General features: G+C 44.8%; 1 protein-coding gene across 1 annotated transcript; it reads left to right on the top strand.

The window, feature by feature from the left end:
• The first annotated feature begins 8,298 nt into the window (after positions 1-8,298).
• On the top strand, positions 8,299-22,699 carry LOC110203614 (homeobox protein CDX-4-like). Its single transcript, XM_020980107.1, has 3 exons — positions 8,299-8,725; positions 19,346-19,488; positions 22,559-22,699. The coding sequence occupies exons 1-3, from the start codon at positions 8,299-8,301 to the stop codon at positions 22,697-22,699; spliced, it is 711 nt and encodes a 236-aa protein (XP_020835766.1).
• Positions 22,700-23,722: the final 1,023 nt, after the last annotated feature.

Below are 23,722 nucleotides of genomic sequence, written 5' to 3'. Positions count from 1 at the left end.
AGCCCGGCCACATCAGCTTGTATGTTCTATCAAACACAATGGGGTCGCGGTGGCTAATACTGTTTTTCAAGAGTGGAGACTACAGGGGCAGCTAGGTGGCACAGTGGATAGAGCACCAGCCCTGGAGTCAGGAAGTCCTGAGTTTCAGTCTGGTCTCAGACACATAACACTTACTGTGTGACCCTGGGCAAGTCATTTAACTCCATTGCCTAACCAAAAAAAAAAAAAAGAGTGGAAACTACAGGTGGAAAGTATTGTAGACACTCTCAGACATGGTCCCAGGATGGATCCATTTTCCTTCATTCTTTTTCTTTGATGGGAAGGGGAATATCAGGAAATGACTGGTTTCTGATCAAAAGCATCAACAAATGATTTTTTAAAAGGCAAAAAAGAAGCAGGTTAGTTTACTAGAAAGAGGGATGGAGATGGACTTGGAGTCAGGAGGAACCAGGGTTCAAATGACAGCCTCAGTTTCCTCATCTGCAAAATGGGGATAATAATGAGAGAATCCCATAAGAACATGTTAAATGCTATATAAATCTTAAAGTGCTCAATGAGATCACCTATTACTCTAGAGTTGATCCAACAGTTTCTTCACAACGACCCTGGAAGGGAGATTTTATTGTTAAGTTGTTTTTCAGTAACATCTGACTTTTCATGACCCCATTTGGCGTTTCCTTGGCAGAGATACTGGAGTGGTTTGCTATTTCCTTCTCCAGCTCATTTTACAATTGAGCAAGCTGAGGCAAACAGGGTAAAGTAACTTGCCTAGGGTCACACAGCTAGTAAGTATCTGAGGTCGGATCTGAACTTAGGAGAATGAGTCTTCCTAATGTCAGGCCCCGCATTCCATCCACTGCAGCACCATCTACTTGGCTGGGAAGGAGGTAGTTCAGGCATATATCATCAGCCCATTTTACAGTGGGGAAGCCTGAGGCTCAGGTAGAATGATGTGACTGGCCTAGGGTCACACATCGATCAGACACATTAAGTGTCTGTAAGTGTGCCATTCTTCTTGTGATGCTTTAAGCAGTGTGGATGGTGAGGTGATGGTCAGATGGGCGGGGGTGGGAGGAGAAGTCTGGGCTATGCTAGGGCCAATCAAGACGACTTTGGCCCTGAAGGGAATGCTAAAGCTAAGAGGGCTAACTCCCTTGGGTCCTGGGATCTGGAGGGCCTGAGACTGCATGGTAGAAGGGACGGCAGGAAGATGGACAGGGTGGGTGGTAGGCTGGAAGCAGGGAGGAGTCCCTTCCCCTCTCTGGGTCTCAGCTTCTTCCTCTGGAAAGGAGAGATGAGACTAAGACTTTCACTCTCTACCTGAAGAATGGCTTGTGTGACAAAGGTGTGTGTTTGTGTGTGTTTGTGTATATGTGCATGTTTGTGTGTGTATGTATCTATCTATCTATCTATCTATCTATCTATCTATCTATCTATCTATATATATACGCACACATTTGTGTGTATGTGCCTGTATGTATTTGTGTGTATACATGTGCATGTGTATAGGTGGGTATGTGTATTATATGTATGTGTGTTTGTGTATGTGTTTGTATATTTGTTTGTGTGTATTTGTGTCTATGTGTGTGTTTGTGTGTATGTTTGTGTATATGTGTATGTGTTTGTGCATGTATAGGCAGGTGTATGTGTGTGTATGTGTTTGTGTGCATATGTGTGTATTTGTGTGTATGTGTATATATATCTGTATGTGTTTGTGTATAGGTGGGTATGTGTATTATGTATATATGTGTTTGTGTATGTATGTATGTGTGTGCTTGTGTGTATTTGTGTCTATATGTGTGTGTTTGTGTGTATGTTTATGCATATGCACATTTGTGTGTACTGTGTGTATGTTTGTATATTATATACATGCATATGTATGTACATATGTATTTGTGTACAACTGTTTGTGTGTGTCTTTGTGTGTGTCTTTATCTGTGTGTATGTGTGTATGTATGAATGTGTATGGGTGTATGTATGGGTGTATGCATGTATTCATGTATGTGCATGTGTTTGTGTATATGCTCATTTGTGTATATGTATCGTGCATTGTTTGTGCATGCATGTGCATGTATGTGTATATGTGTGTGTGTATTTGTGTCTCTGTGTGTATATGTCTGTATATGTGTGTTCGTGTGTATGTGTATATATGTGTTTGTGTTTATGTGTATATATGTGTGTATATTTGTGTCCATATGTGTGTATGTGTTTGTGTGTATGATTGCGTATATGTGTGTGTATATGTGTTTGTGTGTATGTATATATGTATACTATGGATGTGTTTGTGTGCACGTATATGTGTGTGTGTACTGTGTATGTTTGTGTATGTGTGTACATGTATTTGTATATATGTGTGTGTGTGGATGGGTGAGCACATGTGCCTTTTTAAAGCCCAGTGCTGGGCAGTAGATCCTCCACGTCTGAAGACTATCTTGGGAAAGCTGAGAGTTAATGCCCTGTATTGGGGCCACAGATAGACTTAGTGGCACGTGGCCAGGAGGTGAGCCTCAAGTCTGAGTGAAATGTTGATGGATGGCAGGTTTGTTCCCCCTGCTGCCTCCTGCCTTCATATAAATCGTTGTTTTACATATCTGTACATACTATTCCACAGTTAGCTTTCTAGCTCATTCTCTGTGCCTCTCCCTCTTGATATTTATATCATCTCTATCTGTATCTATATCATCAATATCTGTATATGTATATACGTATATATCAATATCTATATATGAACACATGTGTATGTATATATTTTATATACATAAATACACTACACATCTCTACGCATATATGTGTATATATGTATGTGTGTGCATGTATCCTGTCACTTTGGAATAACTCATAATTTGTGTCTCTGTCCTCCTGGCAGTCCAGAGCAAAGCAGAGAAGCCTACCCCTCCTCTTGGCCTAGGGATCATGACATGGGCCTGATAAGGAGTTGGCATGAGGGCCAGCAACTCAGGATTCGAGTTCCCCTGGGAGATTGACAAGTCCCCGAGACAACAAGTGATCTGGACCAGCTGATGCTTCCTTCTTGGCCACTTGCTTCTGACGCTAATGAGGCTATAAAAGGAACAGTTGACGAAGTGGGGGCCAACTACCTCTATGTGAACCTCTCACTCCAACTGGGGCAAGACTCCACCCTCCTCAAACTTGGTAGGACAGTCCTGCTTCGTATCCCAGCCAAGCATCCTTTCTTTTCTACCTCCATGAATGGATTCAACCCTTTTGGTGAGTGTGCCAAACCCAGGGTGGACTTTGTCACTCAGGCTCGGGCAGTGTGATGGAAGGGTTATCAACGACCACTACACTACCCACCAGAGATACCAGAATTCTGTAACTGATGCAATGAAGTCAGCAAAACCAGGAAGATAGTATACATAGTAGTGAAAACAATGTAAACGGAACTAAACGTCATGCAGTCAGAAAGAAACCGAGCTTGGCCCTAGAGAAGGGTTGAGACCTCCCTCCTCCCTTCTTTACTGAGGCTGGAGACTATGGCTCTGTAATATTATATGTCAGACTCTGGTGGCAAGTTGAACTGCTTTTTTTGGACATCGTTACCAGAGATGGCTGGGGGGAGGGGAGGAGTGAGATAGTCTTAGAAACGAAAGCAATGTTTTTTTTTAAAAAAAAAAAAGATGGGTAGGGAAACAAGCATTTATTAAGCACCTACTATGTGCTATGTGTCTGGGGCAAGATTTAACATAGGTCTTCTTGACTGTATCCACTGTGCCACCAGGATAGCTATACGACTTTTTTTTTTCCAATATCTGTACCAGTGAATTTCCCCACACCTAGGCGACCAGTTGAACTTGTAAATTCCTCTGATTGTGAGCTGGAGCTGGGCTTTATTTATCTGTGCTCTAAGCTCCCTTCAGGCTCTAACTACTGTGACCCTTCTGTGAATGGAACAGCTCCAGGGGAGAAAGAAAATTAGCTAAGAGAGCTAAAAGAAAAGGTATGTTTGGGGAGGGATGGGGAACGGGAATCGTGATCCAAGGGCGGCAAAAACTGCAAGTCTCTGGCATAAACACCTAGAACGTGTCTCCCTCCTTTCCCTTGCCTCCCACTCTGACACTTCAGCAGTGTCCACCAGCTAGAGTATATCCACCCACTGGTTATAAGAACTTGGGCCAGCAAGCTCAATTGTTTCATCTGTAAAATGGGGATAAATGTTGGGGGCACTGCCTCTCCTCACAGGGTGGTTGTGAGGATGGAAGCTATGTGGGAACTTTATTCTTACTCAATTCCAAGGACTGCGAGAGCCAAATCAGCTAGCAGCAGTCAATTTTCCAGTGACAGGGGGCTTAGCTCTCCCGGACCCCGAGTTCACAAGGGCTGCCCAATGAGGAGAAAATACATTTTTGCTTGATTCATTTGTTGCTTAAAAATCTCAGGGAGGGCCCCGCCCCAAGGTCAGGTGGACTGCGTTTGCACCACATATACTCAAACACACACACCCCGTCTTCTGCCACAGGCTAGATACTGGGAAGGGGGAGGGGAGGAGGGTGGTATTAATTAGATCAGAAGACTAGATCATAGATCATAGGGAATCATATGAATATATTTGGTCTGAGTTCCACTCCCAGTGGGGCTGCTCACTCACTCAACAGAGATAAGCTGCTACCTAATCAGAAAGATTTCTATCGCAAGCTGTATGTGAGCTTGGGCAAGTTTCGTCCCAGCTCTGACAACTACTGTTCAAGAGGACCCTCCCAACTCTGCCCATTTATAAGCCGAGGACCCTTTGTAGCTCCAGCATTCAGTGTTCTAAGGTCTTTCTGGGCACTGACATTCTGTGGTCTGAGGACCCTCCCAGTTCTGGCAGCCTTTGTCCCAAGGTCCATACCATCTTTGACATTCTAGTTCTGGTATTTGGCATTCGAAGGTCCCTTCTTTCTAGCTTTGACATTTTATGATCTAAGGACCCTCCCAGCTCTGGCATTCTCTGTTCTAAAGTCCCTCCCAGCTGTAACATTCTATAATCTAAGGACCCTCCCAGCTCTGACATTCAGTGTTCCAAGGTCCCTTCCAGCTCTGACATTCTGTGTTCTCAGCTCTCTTTCAGCTCTAGCATTCTGATTCCCAGAGGCCCTGAATTCAGGCAGGAGTTTGGGCAGCTAGCAGCAGTGTCCTGGAACAGGGAGCAGGTGAGCACCCCCCTCCCTTTCCACCCCACCAGAAGTAGCTCTTAGGAGAGCAGCACCCCCTGCTTCCCAAATTTTCCCTCCCCTGCCTCCCTCGCTGCCCAGAGGGCAAGAGAACCCACCATCAGCTTCCAAGGTACTTCACTCCAGCTGGTGTGACTGGGCCTGGGGGCTCACTCTCAGCATCTGGCTGTGAGCCGGTTCCCAAAGTCCCTAGCCAAAAAAGCTTCTCTCTTAAGCAGGCAGTTTGTGTAGCCCTATAAGCAAAGCAGCAGTGACTTAGGAAGGCAGCCCCATAGAGAAAGTTGGCTTATTTCCTTGGGACTCCTGTGCCCTCCACCCAACTCGGCTCCCCAAGCCCACACACAACAGGGAATAGAGCACCAAAGAGAGACAAATGGTGCCTAGCTGTGAGCCAAAGCTTGACTCGCTGCTTGGCAAGAACAAACAGGGGCAAAGCTACCCAGGCCTTGGAAGAACACAGAACCCGTGAAGAAGAGAGACTTCACTGTCCAATGCAGCAGGTCAGCAGCAGACAAAGTGGCCACTGAGAGGCACTTGGTTAGAGAGATGTAGGCGTCCTCCTGGCTCCGCTGATTTGGGGTGTGTGTGTGGGGCGGGGGAATACATTGATAGACTCATAGTAAGTCTGAGGTGCTAGGGATGTTTGAATGGAAAACTTCAGACCAGGAGAAGGGAACCTTGAAGGTCAACTAGTCTGACCCCCTCATTTTACAGGTGGGGAAACTGAGGCTCTGGGAAATTTTTGACTTGCTCATGTTCGCCTAAAACCAGGATGTCTCTCTCCTAGTCCTTCAGCCTCTCTCTTCACTTCCCAAGCCCTGCATGAGAATTCCCCACTGAATGATTTCCTCTCTTGTTTTGCTTTTTTGTTATTTTTAATTTCTTTATTATTTTGGAGGCTGGGTCTCCCTAGCTCAGTGAGGTTAGAAGTGCACTAGTCAATCACAGTGGATCCCACATCCAATCCAACCCTCCCTAAGGCAGCACAAGCCATTCACCAGCCTCAGCCTCCCAGGTGGCACCAAGCCCACCAGAATGACTTCCTTTCTGCTCTCTGTGGAGGAGGATCACATGATCCTCCATGCCTGGAATAGACTCCTTTCTCCCCCATCTCCAATGATCAAAAAATCTTTTCTTTCCTTCATGCCTCCATTCAAATTGCTGCCTCCTTGGGGAAGCCTTCCCTGAAGCCATCCCTGAAAATCTCTCTTTCCTGAAATTCTTCATGAATCTCTCCTTTGCTGTCCTCACCATCTAATATCAGCTGACTTATGTAAGGCTGTGAAGTTTACAGGGCATTTTTCATGCATAACTGGGTTTGTGTCTTACCTTGGGTTTCTGTACATATCCTTGACTCCACCCTCTATCTCCATCACCCCCTCCCCTAGCCCCAATAGACAAAGCCCTTAGAAGGCAGAGATATATTGTATTTATTTTTTAACATCGATGTTTCTTTTTAGATTTCGAGGTTCTGTTTGTTGTTGGGTTGTTTTTTTTTTGGTGAGGCAATTGGGGTTAAGTGACTTGCCCAGAGTCACACAGCTAGTGAGTGTTATGTGTCTGAATTTGGATTTGAACTCAGATCCTCCTGACACCAGGGCCGGTGCTTTAATCCACTGTGCCATCTAGCTGCCCCCGCCTTGAGATTTTTCTTTTTAGCAGTCATCACCAAACCCAAACATTCAAGCACAGGGAGAAGAGAAAAAAAGGATTACATATGAAACTCTGAACTTTGGTTACAGGCCATTTTTAATAATTCACAAATATAAGTTTAAAAATTAATAACAAATTATCTGCTTTATCTCTTCACCCTCTTCTGGTCTTTTATTTCTGCAGATTTTTGTTCTGTTGATGCATTTTTCTTTCTTTCTTTTTTTTTTTGCATCTGTGCCATTTTCCACTATCTCCCCATTCCCTCTGCTTAGCCAATGGTATTTGTCATCCTTGTATTCCTGGCTTGAGGTACAGAATCCTGTCAGTGCACAGTAGAGACTCAGTAAATGTTTGCTGGGTTGATTAGAAAGAAAGGCCTGGTTTGGGAAGGGAGACTAACCAGGGGTGGGGAACCTTCAGCCTCTAGGCCACATGTGGCCCTCTAGGTCCTCAAGGGCAGTCCTTTGACTGATTCCAAACTTCACAGAACAAATCCCTTTAAGAAAAGGACTTGTTCTGTCAAACTTGGACTCAGTCAAAAGATTTCACTCAAGGACCTAGAAGGCCACATGTGGCCTAGAGGCTACAGGTTCCTTACCCCTGCATAGGCTCTGTAGCTGGAAGAAGTCTTAGACATCACCTGGTACCAAGAGGCAGCTAAGTGACTGGAGTCAATGAGACCCAAGTTCAAATGTAGCTTCAGATATTTACTGGCTATCTGCCTCAGTTTCCTCCTCTGTAAAGTGGGCATAAGGATACTACCCATTTCCATGGGTTACTGAGGGGATAAAATGAGATAATATTTATAGAATGCTTTGCCAATTTAAAAGTGCTACATAAAAACATGCTATTATTATTACCAACTCCCTTATTTTACAGAGGTGAAAACAGAGGCCCAGAAAGGGGGCCCAATGGTCAGAGACAGCAGGTGGTCCTAGGTCCTTTATTCCAAATATTCGTCAGATACCCATTCTGACTCGAGCTTCTGGAGTAGAATTTGGTGGAGCAAATTGTTTCTTTCAGTTCAGGTTACCCTCTCAGCCTACCAGGAACCCAAATTAAACCAATCAGCCTCCTTCTTAGATGGGTCCTCTCCATCTTGCGTGCCTTCACATGAAATCTGAAGGAAGTCTCCCATCCGTTTACCCTCAGGGCCAAAGTGTGGAAAAACACCTTGTCCCATGTTGGGATGGAGCTGATATGATAAGGCTCATCCTTGAACCTGACCCAAGCAAGGGAATCCTTAAAAACTGAACAAGGTAGACAGTCAGTCTTTGAGTACAAATGCATTGTTTGAGCTACTTGTGACTTCAGAGAAAACTAGGGTCCAAGGTACTAGAGGAAGCGTGGAAACCTCAGTAATTAAGCTTTATTTTTAGGGCCAACTGCATCAAGAAGCTAGGGGGAAAAGAGAGAACACGAGATTAAATAGGCCCAGTGGAATGGCCCGACCAGACTTCTGAGAACCAAGTCCATGAGTTATCTTCTCAAAGAGGACTCGAAGATGTATCCAGGTTCCTTTCGGTACAACAGCCATAGTGGAGACAGTCGAGGCCCCCATGGCCACCTACAGAACCCCAACTTTGGGCCAGGCCCAGCTTATGCATACTACATGGGATACCATCAAGTGCCCAACTTGGATGGCCACAGGCAGTGGTTTGGGAGCTGGGGGGCTCCCTACACCCCTCCAAAGATGGACTGGATGTCCTCTGGTGAAGACCCCTCAGATCACGTGAGGAAGCCCTCATCAAGCAAGACCTCCTACAGCTCCCCTGACCCCAACAGCCTGCCCCTTTCCAGCACTCCTGGAGAGTACTCTCCCAAGGTTGTGGAGCCCCACTCCTGCAACAGAAATGGCCCCCACACCTACGCTTGGATGCAAAAAACCATGGGATATACAGGTAAGGTCTAAATAGCATCCCCCCTTCTTGTTACCCAGCTAACCTAGGCTCACAGGACTTGAGCTAGTCTCAAAGATCCCTTCCAACCCCCTTATTTTGTAGAAGAAAAACTGAGGCCTATTGAGGGGTGGGGGGAAGGGAAAGAAGTATATCCTTGGATCTGGAAAGGACCTCAGAGGTCATTTAGTCCAACTCCCTTCTTTTTTTTTAAATTAGTTTATTTATTTTTAGTTTTCAGCATTCATTTCCATAAGATTTTGTGTTTTCAATTTTCCCCCCTCCCTACCCTCCCTCCTTCCCAAGACAGCATGTAATCTAATATAGGCTCTACATATACATTCATATTAAACATATTTTCATATTAATCATGTTGTAAAGCAGTGTTAGAACCAATGGGCAACTCCCTCATTTTACAGAGAGGAAACTGAGGCCCAGAGAAGCCAAGTGACTTGCCTAGGGTCATCCAGGCAGTAAGTAGCAAAGCAGAGATTTGAACCCAGATCTTCTGATTCTTTTCCCTACACCAGACTGCCTCCAGGGAGATCAAGGAATTTTGGCCTTCACACAAATCACATCCTGCCCCCAATCTAGATAGTACAAGATACTGAACTTATCTTTTTGCCCTCCATAGGCAAGACACCAAAGCGTCCAGGTAAGGCAGGAGAAAGTCATGATATTTTTCTATACTTGTGCAAGTTGGTACAATCCCTATCTGTGTATATAAGCAGGCTTTTTCTCCAATGCAGGAGACCAGTCTGTCACCCTCTCCCTCCCCACCCCTATCAGATTTCTATCTTCTCTTGGCCCAGCATCAAATGCGCCTGGTGGCCTGGTGGGGAGGGGTGGAGGAGGGCAGCACAGTTAGCTAGTGGCATAGGTCAAATTGTCCTGATACTGGAATTTGTGAAGGGAGAGAGAGCCAGAGCAGCAAAACAGCAGAGCTAGCCGGAACCTTGGAGATCACTGAATCCAAATCCTCTGATTTTCTTTCTTTTTTGAGTAAAGAATGCTTTCCTGCCCCTCCTCCCCACCAGAGAGAGAGAGAGAGAGAGAGAGAGAGAGAGAGAGAGAGAGAGAGAATACCAAACCAAATACCTTCTCTGGAACAGAACACTGAATGTCAAAAAAGGCTTCAGCCTACCTTGTTTCCTTTTGGAAACCACAGCAGGACTCATTGAGATCAGCTACAATAAGGACCTTCCTAGAAGGTCAGAGCTGGAAGGATCCTCGGGGATGACACATCTTGTCCAACTCTCTCATTTTCCAGAGGATGAGGGCAAGGAGACCAGTCAGAGGAATGGAGCTGTCTGAGGTCACATAGCTAATGACTGGCAGAGGCTACTTTTGAGTCTCCAACAAGACTTCTCTTACACCTCCAAACTTTCTCTCCCTTAAAAGCTCTGAAAAGCATCATATTGCCATGTGAAAAGCCTGATAATGAGGAAAGAAGGTGGTGGTCTCACTAGGGTATTTTGTGATTTTGAGCTATCCCAATGTGTCCAGGACTTGTATTTGCATGGGGTGACCGGGAAAGAGAAAGGAAGGGGGAAGGTATTCCCTTCCACTTATGCAGATAAAAACCCCTTTGCAGTTGTTCAAGAGTTTCTCTAACCAGAAGGGCAGGCACCTGAACCCCAATCCCCCACCCCCACCCCTTTGCAGCCAACTGGATAATTGAACCTCTCAGAAACTGGCTGGTGCTCAGACATCATGCACCCAGTCCATCCCTGGGTCTACACTGGGAGACTTTTGAGCATACTAGATCCTGCCAGAGGTTTTGCCCATCTAAGGCATGGAAAGACTGGTATCTCTTCCCCCCAATGAGGAGATTTTAGAGGAAGAAGTTACTGATACATCACCACACATCGACTGTCCTACGAGATACGCCAGTGGGTTGATAGTTCTAGCAAGCAAACCAATACTCCTGAACTGTGTACTTGAAGGAAAGCTCAGTAACTTTAGGGCCAGGGAAAACCCCAAAGCAGACCCACCTAATAATTCTTTAGTGTTTTCTACTCCATCATTGATCTGAGCTTTTTTTTTTCTAATCTTGCTAAGGAACAAGTCAGAGCTAATCATAATCATGCCCCAGTGCCCCAAGCACCTCTCCAGGACTCCAAGTTACAGCTGCTCTTCTGCATTGGTGGAGGCAGTTTCCACTCTGGGAGGTCTCTATGCTAATAAAATTCCAGGCCTGTTCCAAATAAACTTCTAACCTTAAGAGTTCCCATTATTCTCTCTTTAAAAAGGAGAAAATTGAGACCCCAGGAAGGAAAGTCATCGCACAAAATCTACAGCAAGGAAATGGTGGGGCCAGCACCGTAGCATAGGTCTTCCAATTCCAAATTTGGTACTCTCTTTGCTATACCAAGCTGCTTTCCTTCTGTGTGATCTGTGTAGGGAGATATCTGACTAGCTGTGTGCCATTGGCTGTCTCAGTAGATGGGCTTACTCAACAGACAGCCCTCACTAGGGTTATTAAAGATGAAGCGGGATACTCTGGGGGAAGTCCTAGGGGAGTAAGGGGTAGAAATGGGGTAAAGGGAGCAATGATTTCTTTGCTGTGAATTCCTGGAAAGACTGATCTTTGTACTTTCTTGTGCTAAAGCTGAAATAATAATACCCAGTCATGGGACTATAGCCATTGATGTTTACCAAATATACACTTTCTTCTTATCAAATGGGTAGAGCCAATATTATTATTCTGGTTTTACAGTTAAAGAAACTGAGGCTAGTAAGTTTCTAAACAGGAACTGGTCCCCAGGTCTCCTGACTCCAAGTCCTTACTATATCAAGAGTACAAAGCTAATTGACTCATTCTAGGACTGAGCCCACAACTTTGTTCTACCAGGCTCAAGGTTCTAACAACCTCAGGCTGCTATAGCCTTAAGCATGGTCAGGAGACTGGTTTTCTAGGAGAACCTGGGAATTCAAGCCTTGTCTTCTGCCTTGTTCCAAGGGATAGGAGGGAGGGTCCTCTGGATTTTGTCTGTACTCGACACTATTGTACACAGAAAAAATATCCAGGGAGTTTAGGCATAGGTGAAAGAATCCATAGAATTAAGAGGATGTAGAAATCCTAGAGCACCAGTTCAAACAATCAGTCAAGCAACAAGCACTCATTAAGCACCTACTGTGTACCTCAAACTGTGCCAGACCTCAGGATAAGAGTATAAGGAATGAAACAACCTTAACTCTGGAGGTCCTTGCATTCTAAAGCGGAAGACAACAAGGGAATGCTGACATATACATACACATCCAGAAAAAATGCAAGGTGGTTAGAGAGGGAGGGAGGGACAGAGGGAGGGCACTAGTAGCTGAGGCGATCAGGAAAGTCTTCGAGAAAGTCTTTGAGCTATGTCTTCAAGGAAGAGAGGGACTCTATAAGGTGTCTGAGTTCAGGACGTCGGAGCTAGAAGAGACTTTGGAACATGGGATGGCAGGACTCAGAGGGACCTTGAGGATTTTCTTGTCCAAGGTGGGGGAAGTGACTGACCTAAGGTCTCACAGGTACTATATAGTACAGGCAGAATTGGAATCCAAATAGCATGAGGGAAGGGGAGGAGGCACAGGGGTGGGAGATCGAGAATTTGAAAGGGGATGACAGACCAAAGGCTTTGGAATACCTGGCCTCTCCCTCCCCCTAGGCTGGGGATGGAACAGCCAGTTTGCACCTGTACTGGATTGCTGTATGCCAAACGGCTTTCACCACCTCCTGGAGGCTGTACCCTCACAGGCAGTGTCAAGTAAGGAGTTAAGCAATCATCCAGCAACTTTGATCCCGGTAGAAAAGTCATGTGGGACTTCTTTCTTTCCCAGAAAGACTTGCCTCACCTGTTTGACTCCCTGATCTGTGCAAATGGGCCCAGCTAAGTAAGAGTGCTGAGCGAAGGATGATGGGAAAGGTGGACCACTGACCTTAAAATCCTAGGCTTAGAGTTGGAAGGGAACTCAGGGACCAGCTAGTCCACCCCTTTCCTTTTACAGAGAGGGAAACTGAGGCCCAGAGGAGGAAGTGACTTGCCCAAGGCCACACGTAGGATCCTAGCTCTAGAGCTGCAAGAGACCTCAGAAGTCATTGAGTCCAGCACCCTCATTTTACAGAGAAAGAAACTGAGGCCCAGGACGGAGAAAGGACTCGCCTAGAATTGCAGTCATTTTCCCTCCCTGGGCTTCAGTTTCCTCACCTGTAAACTGAGGGGACTGGACTAAGTGGCCTTTGGGGTTTCCCTTCTGGCTCTAGCTCTCTGGGCCTCAGAAGATCGGCCAGCCTTGTTAGTGGGAGGCTGCCGGAGAGAAAGTCTTCTCCTGAGTCTTGGGTTCTGAGATCCTCTCTGTCCCACGGGGCACCTAGCCCTTTGAACACTTCTCTTGCCTGCCTCCAACGCAGCCGCCTTTGATGTGCGGTCCCTCACAAAGGGAAAGCTGGCCTTCCACAAAGGGTGACGATTTTCACAGCAAATAAAGAAGCCTGGTCTGACTTTAATTGTCCCTGCAAAGAACTGCTGGAGGGAAGGGGAGGGCAGGGGAGGGCCGGAGAGGGGAGCACTGGGCTTTATGGGCTCTGGAAGTGCTGCTTGAGACTGAGGCCTGTGCTCTTTCTCCTCCCTCATTCTAGTCTAGCTCTGGTAAGCCAAAGAATGGGGAGAAAGGGAAGGGGGATGGGGGAAAGTGGGAAAGTGCCGGCTCTGAGCGCAAGACCTCAGGTGTTAAGCCCTATCTGGTTGGGAGGGAGCCCCTTATTCCCTGGGGAGTCTGGTGGAATGGAGAGAACAGGATTTCAAGGCAAAGGTCCCCGGTTCCAATCCTGCTTCTGCTACTGCTACCTGTGTGACCTTGGACAAGTCAGTTCCCTTCCCCAGGCTTCAGTTTATGCCTCTGAAAAATGAAGGCATTGTACTAAATCTCTTAAGAGTCAGGAAGACTTAGGTTTGCATCCTTCCTCATACTAGCTGTGTGACCTTGAGCTAGTCCCTTCCCCTCCCCTCCCTGGGCCTCAGTTTCCTCCTCTGTAAAGTGAGGGCATTGGCCTCTGAGGTCCCTTCTGGCTCTATGAGGCTATGGGTGTTAGATTTACAGTTAGCCCCATTTATACTGCTTGGAATCCTTACTTTTCAGTAGGTAAAATCTGACCTGAGGACAACAGAGAATCTGTTCTGGAAAAAGCCCTGCTAGCCAGGTTTCCTATAGTATTTTTTAACCTAGAAATAGGCTTCTCTAAGGGAGAAGGGGAGAAAGATAGAAAAAGATGATCTGGAAAGGTGCTGGCCCTGCCTGGAATGTCTACCACAGTGCAGAGTCCAGAGGAGGAGGAGGAGGAGGAGTAATAGTAGTAGTAGTAGTAGTAGTAGTAGTAGTAGTAGTAGTAGTAGTAGTAGTAGTAGTAGTAGTAGTTGGCATTTTTAAGTGTCTACTATGTGACTGGCAGTATGCCAAGCATGTTACAAATACTATTTCATTCTATCCTCACAGCAACCCTGGGAAGTAGGTGCTATTATTATCATCTCCATTTTTACAGTTGAAAAAACTGAGGCAGGTATTCAGTGACTTGCCCAAGGTCCCACAGCTAGAAAATTTCTGAGGTGGGATTTGAACTCAGGTGTTCTAGACTCCTGGCTCTGGGCTCCAGTCACTGCACCATCTAGCTGCTTCCAGCGAATATCTTTTACTTTTCTGTCTTCTTCATTTCCAAATATATCCCTCCCACAATCCCTACACAGCCTTGAGGGGGAAAAAGAAAGGGGTAAAAAAGCAGTTCAGCAAAAATGAACCTATTCCTGTAGTCTGTCAGCATAAGCACTGTTACACACCCATGGCCCCCCACCTCTGTGAAGAAGAGAGAGAGATGACTTTGGTCAATTCTTCAGGGAGCCACATTAGACATTCAGTATGATCCTGAACACAGAAAGAAAAACAGAAACAACAGTCTTCCCTCATCACAAGACTTTGACCAGGAGGGAGTCAGAAAGCAGCCTGTGAGACCAGATGCTAAACAAGCATTGTACATTGCTGAAACAGAAAAGCTTTGAAAGGAGCAGCTGGAATACCTGGGGCTTGGGATTTCCAGCAGGATTTGGTTGGAAATAGTTCACTAGTCTGAATTGGAATCTACTTAGGGGTAGAAGGGAAATTGACCTGGGCTGGTCTGAGCTCATCTACCTTGAGACAAACAATTGACCCGGGGATTAGTACCTGAGATGAGGTAACAATTGGAGGAGTTGGGGGCAGGGTAAGAGAAAGTAGCCTCTCTACATTTCCTCCACTAAAAGCGTTTTTTTCTTTTCTCTTTCTCTGGTCCTCTCACCCTCTTTCCTTTCCATTCCACCCTATCCTCTCCAGCAGATTATGCCCTCTATCATCCCCTCTCTCTCACTAATCAATTTCTTTCTGTCTACTGGCTGATTCCCCACCACCTACAAACATGCCCATGTCTCTTCCATGCTCAAAAAAACCATCTCTTGATCCTTCCATCCCCACTAACTTTTGTCCTCTATCTCTCCTTCTTTTTGTGGTTGAACTCCTCGGGGTCACCCACAATTGGTGCTTTCATTTTCTTTCCTCTCATCCTCTACTTAAATCTTTGTACTGAAACTGCCACCTCCAAAGTCACTAATGTACTCTTAATCCCCAGATGTGTTACACTGGTGAGTGCCTTTTCTCAATCCCCATTCTTCTTGACGTCTCTGCAGCCTTTTGCCCTGTGTCTCACCATCTTCTCCTTTGATATTTTCTTCTCTCTAGGTTTTTGGGACACAGCTCTCTATTGGTTCTCCTATCTATCAGACTGTTCCTTCTGGGTCTTCTAAGTCACACCCACAAACCATGAGTATCCCTTAAAGTTCTGTCCTGTACCCTCTTCTTCCTTTACGCTATTTTATTTGGTGATCTCATCAATTCCCACAGATTCAGTTTATCTGTATGATAATTATGCGTTATCTGTATGATAATGATTCCCAGCTCTACTAATGCAGCCCTAATCTCCAGACTCACATCTCTAACTGCCTATTGGCCATCTTAGACTGGATCTTAAACTCATCATGTCCAATACTAATCTCATCATCCCCCCCTCCCCCAAGTCCTTCCCACTTCCTAACTTTCCTATCAATGTCCAGGACACCACCATCCTCTCAGTCATCCAGGCTCACAATCTAGGTGTCATCCTGAATCCTCATTCTCTCTGTTGCACATCTGGAACATAACATCTCCCGTACACAATCCTTCTCTCCTCTGACATCGTCATCACCCTAGTATAAACCCTCACCACTATTGGCCTACTGCAATAGCCTGTTGGTGGGTCAGCCTGCCACAAGTATCTCTCCACTGTAGACCATCCTCCCACTCAGCTGTCAAATTGATCTTCCTAAAGAGCAGATCTGACCATGCCACCCAGCCTCACCCCATTCAGTAAACTCCAATGGCTCCCTATTGCCTTCAGGACCAAATGGAAAGTCCTCAGTTTGGCTTTGAAACCCCTTGCTAAACTGGGCCCCTCCTACCTTTCCAATCTTCTTACACCTCTCCCCACCTGCCCTCCATACTCTTTGATCCAGAAACACTGATGTCCTTGCTGTCCTTCACGTAAGATACTCTATCTGTCAGCTCCAAACATCTTCACAGGCTGCATCCCACACCCCATGCTTGGAATGCTCTCCTTCTTCATCTATGCTTCCTGGACTCCCTGACTTCCTTCAAGTCCCAGCTACAATTCTACCTTCTGCCAGAAGCCTTTCCTCCTTAATCTTGGCATTTTACTTCTGAGATTACTCCCAATTGATCTTGTTTGTACATAATTACTTGCACGTTGCTCCTTGCATTATGCCATGAGCTTCTTGAGAGCAGGGACTGGTTTTTTTTGTCTGTATGTGTATGCCTAGCACTTAGCACAGGGCCTGGTATGTAAGCAGGGGCTTGGTTAATACTAGTTGACTGTCTTGCTTTTTCCTCTCTTCAGTGGAAAGTAAGGTTGGTCAGATGGCAGAGGACTTGAACACCAGGCTGAGCATCAGACAATATTAGGTTCATTTTGTCATCAAACAAATCTCAGATTACAAGCACTCGACCCCCTGCAAAGGTTCATGGGATTAAGTGAGATGGGGTGGAGTCTCCCCATTTAACAGATGAGGAAACTAACGCCCCAAAAGGGCAAATGATTCTAAAGAAGTCTCTTAGCTCAGTAATTGGGGACAAGTGGGATATCTCTAGTCCCAATGAATGCCAAGGAAACTCACCGGTTGAATTTTGGGGAAAATACTGTCAATTCAAAAGTTCAGTTCAATAAACCTGTAGCCAACTGGTGCAGTGAACAGAGTACTGGACTTGAGGTCAGCAGGACCTGAGTTCTAGTTCTGCCTCAGACACCTACTAGCTGTGTGACCTTGGGCAAGTGACAACCTCTCTCAGATTCCATTTCTCCATCTGTAAAATGGGTATCTACTGTCCAGAGTAGGCAGCTAGGTGGTGCTGCAGTGGGATAGAGTACTGGGTCTGCAGTTATCCAATAGATGCAGACTCATTTTCCTGAGTCTCAGATACTTCCTAGCTGCGTGACCCTAGGCAAGTCACTTAACCCCCATTTGCCTTAGTTCCTCATCTTTAAAAAGAGTTGGAGGAGGAAATGGCAAACCATTCCAATATCTTTGCCAAGAAAATCTCAAATGGGGTCATGAAGAGTCAGACACAACTGAAATGACTGAACAACGCTTCCCAGAGTTATGAGGATCAAATGAAACAATATTTGCAAGGTGCTTTGCAAACCATAAAAGCTATTATATAATGAGCATTTATAATGCTAGTTATTATTATTACTAGCATTAAACTCCCACTGTGTTTGTGCTAGGAGAGATGCACAGTTTAGATAAGACATAATCCGTGCCCTCCTAGAGGTCCTGTTCTAGTAGGAGTGGATCTCTTGTAACACACTCTAGGAACGACTGTCTCCTGCTATAATCTTCTGCCTGGCCCAGAATGTCCCACCTCCTCAATCATGTTCAGGCCACACCTATGTTCCAGAACAATGTGTTCAGATCTAGGTATATTTTTGGAAAGACATTGACTAGCTGAAGAGGGCCTGGAGACTATGCTTTCTAGGTATGAGCTGAAAGAAACACTGTCGACTTGAAGAAGACTTGATTTATTTCCCAGAGGTTCCCAAAGTGGGCAATACCATCTCCTAAGGGGGCACTGGAATGATGCTGGGGGTGGGGCATGGTAGTAGCCTCAGGTGCAATTGGAGGGTGTTGAATAAAAATGAGGGGGCAGTGGAAGCATAAAGAAAGAAGAAAATTTTGAAAAACCATTTGTACATGTTTCATCTGTTGTGTAACAGAGTCATAGTGATTACATTATTTTCCAAATAAACACACAAAATGCAAGTTATAACTGAGCAGTAGTCAAGTCCGCCAATAGGTCTTAACAAGCAAGTGTTGGCAGGGAAGCATGTCGCATGTTGTCAGGAAGTACAGCATGTAATGGCAGGAATATGTGTGTGTAATGACTTGTTTACAATATGATAGTATACGATTACATGATGCAATATTGTGTAATCAAAATTTCAATGCAGGAAAATCCCTACAAATTTACTATAAATTATTAAATTTAAGATGCATCATTTTAAAAAATATGTATTATGTTTTTTTGAAATGATGCAAATTATTTTTTTTAAAAAACCCATTAAAGTGTTAAAGAAGGTAGATTTCCAGGGAGATACTGAGTAATTTTTTTGAAAAGGCAGGTAGGCCAAATAAGTTTGGGAACCTCTGGTTCCACCCCAGAGGGAAAGCCTAGAAACAGTGGGTGGAAATCACATTTGGGCTCCAAATAGAGTCAAGAGAGCATGGAGTTTGGAGTGGGTGGACCTCAGTTGAAATCCCAGCTCTGCCTCTTATTAACAATGTGACCTTGGGGCAAGTGGCTTCACCTCTCTGGATCTCAGCTTTCTAATCTGCAAAATGGGGCAGGGAGTAGGTGGAAGTAGACTAGATCAGTGGTGTCAAACTCAAATAGAAACTAAAGCCCCCATGCATAGGATCCTTGTGGGTGCATATTGACTTAGCCATATATTAACATTATCTATGGTTTATTGTATTTTTTAATTTATTTTGTTAGATATTTCCCAATGACATTTGAATTTGGTTTAGGCAGCACTAGGAAGTATTATTGCCACAATGAAGCCAGGAGGCTTCATGTTTGACAGCTCTGGGCTAGATGATCCCTAAAGTTCTTTCCAGCTCTAAATTTTTGGATTCTATCATTAGAACTGGTCAAAAGTGGAAAGAGTGACTTTTCCATCACTGGATGTCTTCTGATTGGGAATAGCTAACATTGGTATAGCTCTTGACCACATATGATCTTGGGCCTCACAAGAATCCTGGGAAGAAGATGCTATAATTATTACCATTTTATAAATGAAAAAATAGAGGCAGACGAGGTTAAGTGACTTGCCCAGGGTGTCTGAGGCAGGAGTTGAAATCAGGTCTTTTAGGCTGCAAGTCCATCACTCTATCTATTGTGCCATCTGGCAGCCATAGGGTGTTTCCACCCACTCAGGTAGAGGTTAGTCTAAATATGTGGCAATGTTCCTCCTTCATGCTCAAATACAGATGTGTCTTCTCTTCCAAAAAGGGAAAACAAGGAAAGAGAAGTACCGAGTAGTTTATACAGATCATCAGAGGCTGGAGCTGGAGAAGGAATTTTACTTCACTAGATATATCTCCTCACCAAGAAGGTTGGAACTGGCATCTTCTTTGAACCTTTCAGAGAGACAAGTAAGTAGAGAATACTGAGCCTTCAGGGTTTTCCAAGAGTTTTTTTTTTTCCCCAAGAGTTGCTACCAGGGACTTAGCAGAAGACTGAAGTGAGACAGGGAGTCTCTGGAGTCAGAAATCCTGGGCTCAAACCCTGGTGCTGCCATTCGCTACCTATTCAACTTTGGGCCAGCTAGTTCATCTTTATGGGTCTTATTGGTAAAAATAAAGGTGGCACCAGAGGGGTCTTCTGGCTCTAGATGGAGGATTCTATATTTCTGATAGAATAAATAAGTACTGAAGAATGTTTAAAAAAAAATCTTCTTCCTTGAAGGGATTAAGAAAAAAGGACAGATTTTCATCTGGGTTCAAATATAGCCCTTGCTATATTTGAGGCTGACATGACCTTTATGGATTTCCTTTATTTCAGTGATTCTCTGGAAAAAGTTATTTTTAAAAAGAAAACTAAGTGCGTCACCGATGAAATTTGCAAATGGTAGGAAGTCCTGTCTGGTTGTTGCCCTTCATTCTCTAAGAGGACCAAAATGACATCGCTATGTTAGAGTCAAGGTACAGGATGTCCAACTGTGGCTGATCAGACCAATATGAGCTTGGAAGACTCGACCATATGTTGGGCGCACATAGGCCAAGTGAACATTTGGGGTGGATTCTCTAAACTTACTCATGTCATGTTTCTTTGGAGCTACTTCAATTCTGCTTTGCTTATAGAGCACAGCTCCTTCCCTGATGTGGGCACACCACACTGGGCAGTCCTGTGGCAGTGTCTCCCATGTCACACAAAATTCTTAAGATAGACCTTAAGAGTGTCCTTGTATCGCTTCTTCTGACCACCATATAATCACTTGCCCTATGTGAATTCACTATAAAATAGTCTTTTAGGCAAGTATACATTTGGCATTCGAACAATGTGGCCAGGCCAACTAGGGAGGGAGTCAAAGTATATTATCTGAGCTGATTTCTTTGCAGGTTACTTCATCTACTTTGAGTTTACCAGGCTATGGCAGTCAGAGTTGGAGGCCTGTGCCAACCAGTTGCCTTTCCCCTGCTCCTGGGCTGCAGACTGGGCCCTCCAGCAGCCATATCACTTCATGTTTGGGCTCTGGGACATGACTCAGTACGGTCTATTCCTCCCCATTGGAAGCTCTGGAAGAGTAGGGATTGTTTCACTCTTTGTATTTGTTATCTCCAGAGCCTACATGGAACCTGGTAGAATACATTGTAGGAGATTAATAAATGGTTGTTATTTGATTGATTGATTGATTTTAGAGACATCAGGAAGAAGGGCCTGGGGTACTACTAGAGGGAAGAAGGGAGAGCAGTGCAGTCCTCTTTGTTTCTAAGTAGTTGTTCCCTATCTGAGCATGAATCCCTTCCCATTCCACCCTCCTGGGGTTCTTTTTTAACCAGGAAGAGTTCTGAGAATTTTTCCAATTATCCCATAGTGACAAGGCCTAAGGTGCCATTCACTACCTGGCAAAGATCTGGGGTGGCCTTTACTTGGTGTGACAGGAGTTTCTTGGCAAGAGAGGCTGGTCCTGCCCATCACTGCCTTTTCTAAAATTCCAGTCCCTCCCTTTAGGTCAGCTAGATATGTCCCCTTGCAGGCCTTGAGGGGGGCCTCTAATTCCAACTCTCTGGCCCCCCAGAAACACTCCTCGAGTTTCCTCTTCTCTGTTCCTACCCACACACAGCACAGCAAAAATGCACAGTGGTATCCATGGGTATGCCCGACTGGGGACTGAAAACTGATCTTGGCCCTTCTATTTAACTGGAGATGTTTGTTCTTTCCTTTATCACCCTGGGATGAGAAAATGAGTGCAGAGGCCAGTAGGAGTCTGGGATTCAATTCCAAGGTTTGCTACTAGTAGGCCTAGCAGGAGAATCATGGAGTCCAAGATGAAAAGGACTTTTGGCCATAGAGCATAAAAAGGTACAACTTGGAAAGACTTTGTAACATAAGATCTTAGAGATCGAAAGAATTCCAGAAAACCACCATCATCACTACCACCAAGAATAGAGAATGTCACAGCTTGAAGGGTCATTAGAAACTAAAACGTTGTAGCACAGAACAATCTCAAAACAGAATGTGAGAGCTAGGATGGTCCTGAGAACATAGAATGTCAAAGCAGGAGACTTTAGAACACACAATATTCTACAGAGGGAACATAGAACAGAGAATGTAAGATTTGGGAAAGATCTTAGTTTATACAGTGTCAGAGCTGGGAGGGGCCTTAGAACATAGAATGTCAGAGCTGGGAAGGACCTTAGAACTTAGAGCTGGGAGGGCCCTAAGAAAGCCAATTTCAAAAACCACCAAAATTCCAGATCTCCAAGCTGTAAGGAACTTTAGAGTCCAGAACACTGGGCTTCCATATGGATCTCCTTCTAAGCTTACATTTAGGCTAGCCATCCAACCACAGTAGTTCTGAATCTGCCTAAATGCATAGAATAGTCTCACCTGTATCTTACCACCTTACCTACATGAGGGACTCTGTCAAATAATGTGCTAAAATCAATGTAAACTCTATCTCCACTACTCCCTTACCCTATAGGTCTAGGAAGCCTGTCAAAAAAGGAAACGAGATTAATTTAGAATGACTTGTTCTTCCTCTTTCATTTCACCATGTCTTCTTCTAGATATCCAATCATTTACCATCTCTTTAACAGTAGATTCTAGACTCTTATGATCTTGGACAAATTCCCCTCCTTGGTCTCAGTTTCCCCCTCTGTAAAATGAGGGGGTTGGCCTAGATGTGCTCTGAAGTTTCTCTCAATTCTAAATCCTATGACATTCTGAGCCTTCAGCCAACATAGTAGATGGTGCAATATTATCCTTTCTTTCCTACTTGACTCTTGTGTGGTTATGGGCAAGTTTCTGTGCCTCTTTGCATCTTTAGCTGTAAAACGGGCAGGACAGCCCTTGAAATACCTTCCTGCCAGTACCTTTGTTAGGAGCAAATGAGACATAAGGCATCTTGCAAATGTTAAAGTGTCATGGAGCTGTCCATTATGAATATACGGAGCTGTCCATTATCAATATTATGACAATTTCTTTTTTTTTCTTTTATAGGTGAAGATTTGGTTCCAGAACCGTAGAGCCAAAGAGAAGAAACAAAGGAACAGGAGATCCCTTCCTGCTGACAACAGCCAAGGCTCCTTAGCATGGGATTCAGGCCTGGCTGGCCCTACTCAAGGGTTAGCCCTCATATGACTCATGCCCCCCTCTAATCTGGTCACTTCTCACCTGTGAGAGCTTGCCATATAGTTGGAGGTAGTGAGTGAGCTCTCAGTAAGGTGAAAGGCAGGGGCTAGGTTACAGGGGAGAATCTCTCTCCATTCCCATTAATCCCACTGAGGCAGCTAGTGATACAGTGGATAGAGCACTGGACCTGGAGTCAGGAAGACCCTAGTTCAAATTCTGCCTCAGACACTTACTAGCTATGTGATCTTGGGCAAGTCACTTAACCTCAGTTTCCTCATCTGTAAAATGGGGATAATAATAGCACCTACCCCACCAGGGTTGTTGAGAGAATCAAATGAGATCATATTCATAAAAAGTACTCCATTGATAGCAAAGTGCCTGGCCCATTGTAGGTACTGTATAAATTCTTATTCCCTTACTGTTCTCCTCTTCTCTGGTCACTTTATCTAGAGTGTTAGGTTTGGTTTGGAGTGTTGTGTGATAAGAGGACTGGATATAATACCAGAAGAGGACAGGCAGAAGAGAAAACTTGGGGGGTAGGAGAGAGGGGATGATAGCTATAGACAAGTTTCCAAAGGGTTGTCAATGTGTAAGTGCCTGGCGTATACTAGGTGCCTAAAAACTACTTGTAGGGAACAGCTAGGTGGCACAGCAGATAAAGCACTGGTCCTGGAGTCAGGAGGCCCTGAGTTCAAATCAGGCCTAAAAAACTTGACTCTTACTAGCTGTGTGACCCTGGGCAAGTCACTTAACCCTGATTGCCTCATGAAAAAGCAAAAACAACAACAAAAAAATTGTGTAATTGAATGAAGGATCACACTTTTGGCTCATAGCTCTAGAGCTGGAAGGGACCTCAGAGACCAGAGGGGGAAACTGAGGGCCAGAGAGGGGAAGTGACTTACTGTAGGTCACACCTAAGATCCTAGATTGAATAATAATCACAATAGTAGCTAGTATTTATATAGTGTTTTAAAGTTTACAAAGCTCTTTGTATATGTTATTTCAGTTGATTCTCACGACAAACCTGTGAGG

This window comes from Phascolarctos cinereus, unplaced genomic scaffold (assembly GCF_003287225.1).
Source record: "Phascolarctos cinereus isolate Bilbo 61053 unplaced genomic scaffold, phaCin_HiC Scaffold_8;HRSCAF=390, whole genome shotgun sequence".
Taxonomy (NCBI): domain Eukaryota; kingdom Metazoa; phylum Chordata; class Mammalia; order Diprotodontia; family Phascolarctidae; genus Phascolarctos; species Phascolarctos cinereus.
The sequence above is the reverse complement of the archived record's forward strand: the minus strand, read 5'-3'. Positions and strand labels throughout refer to the sequence as shown.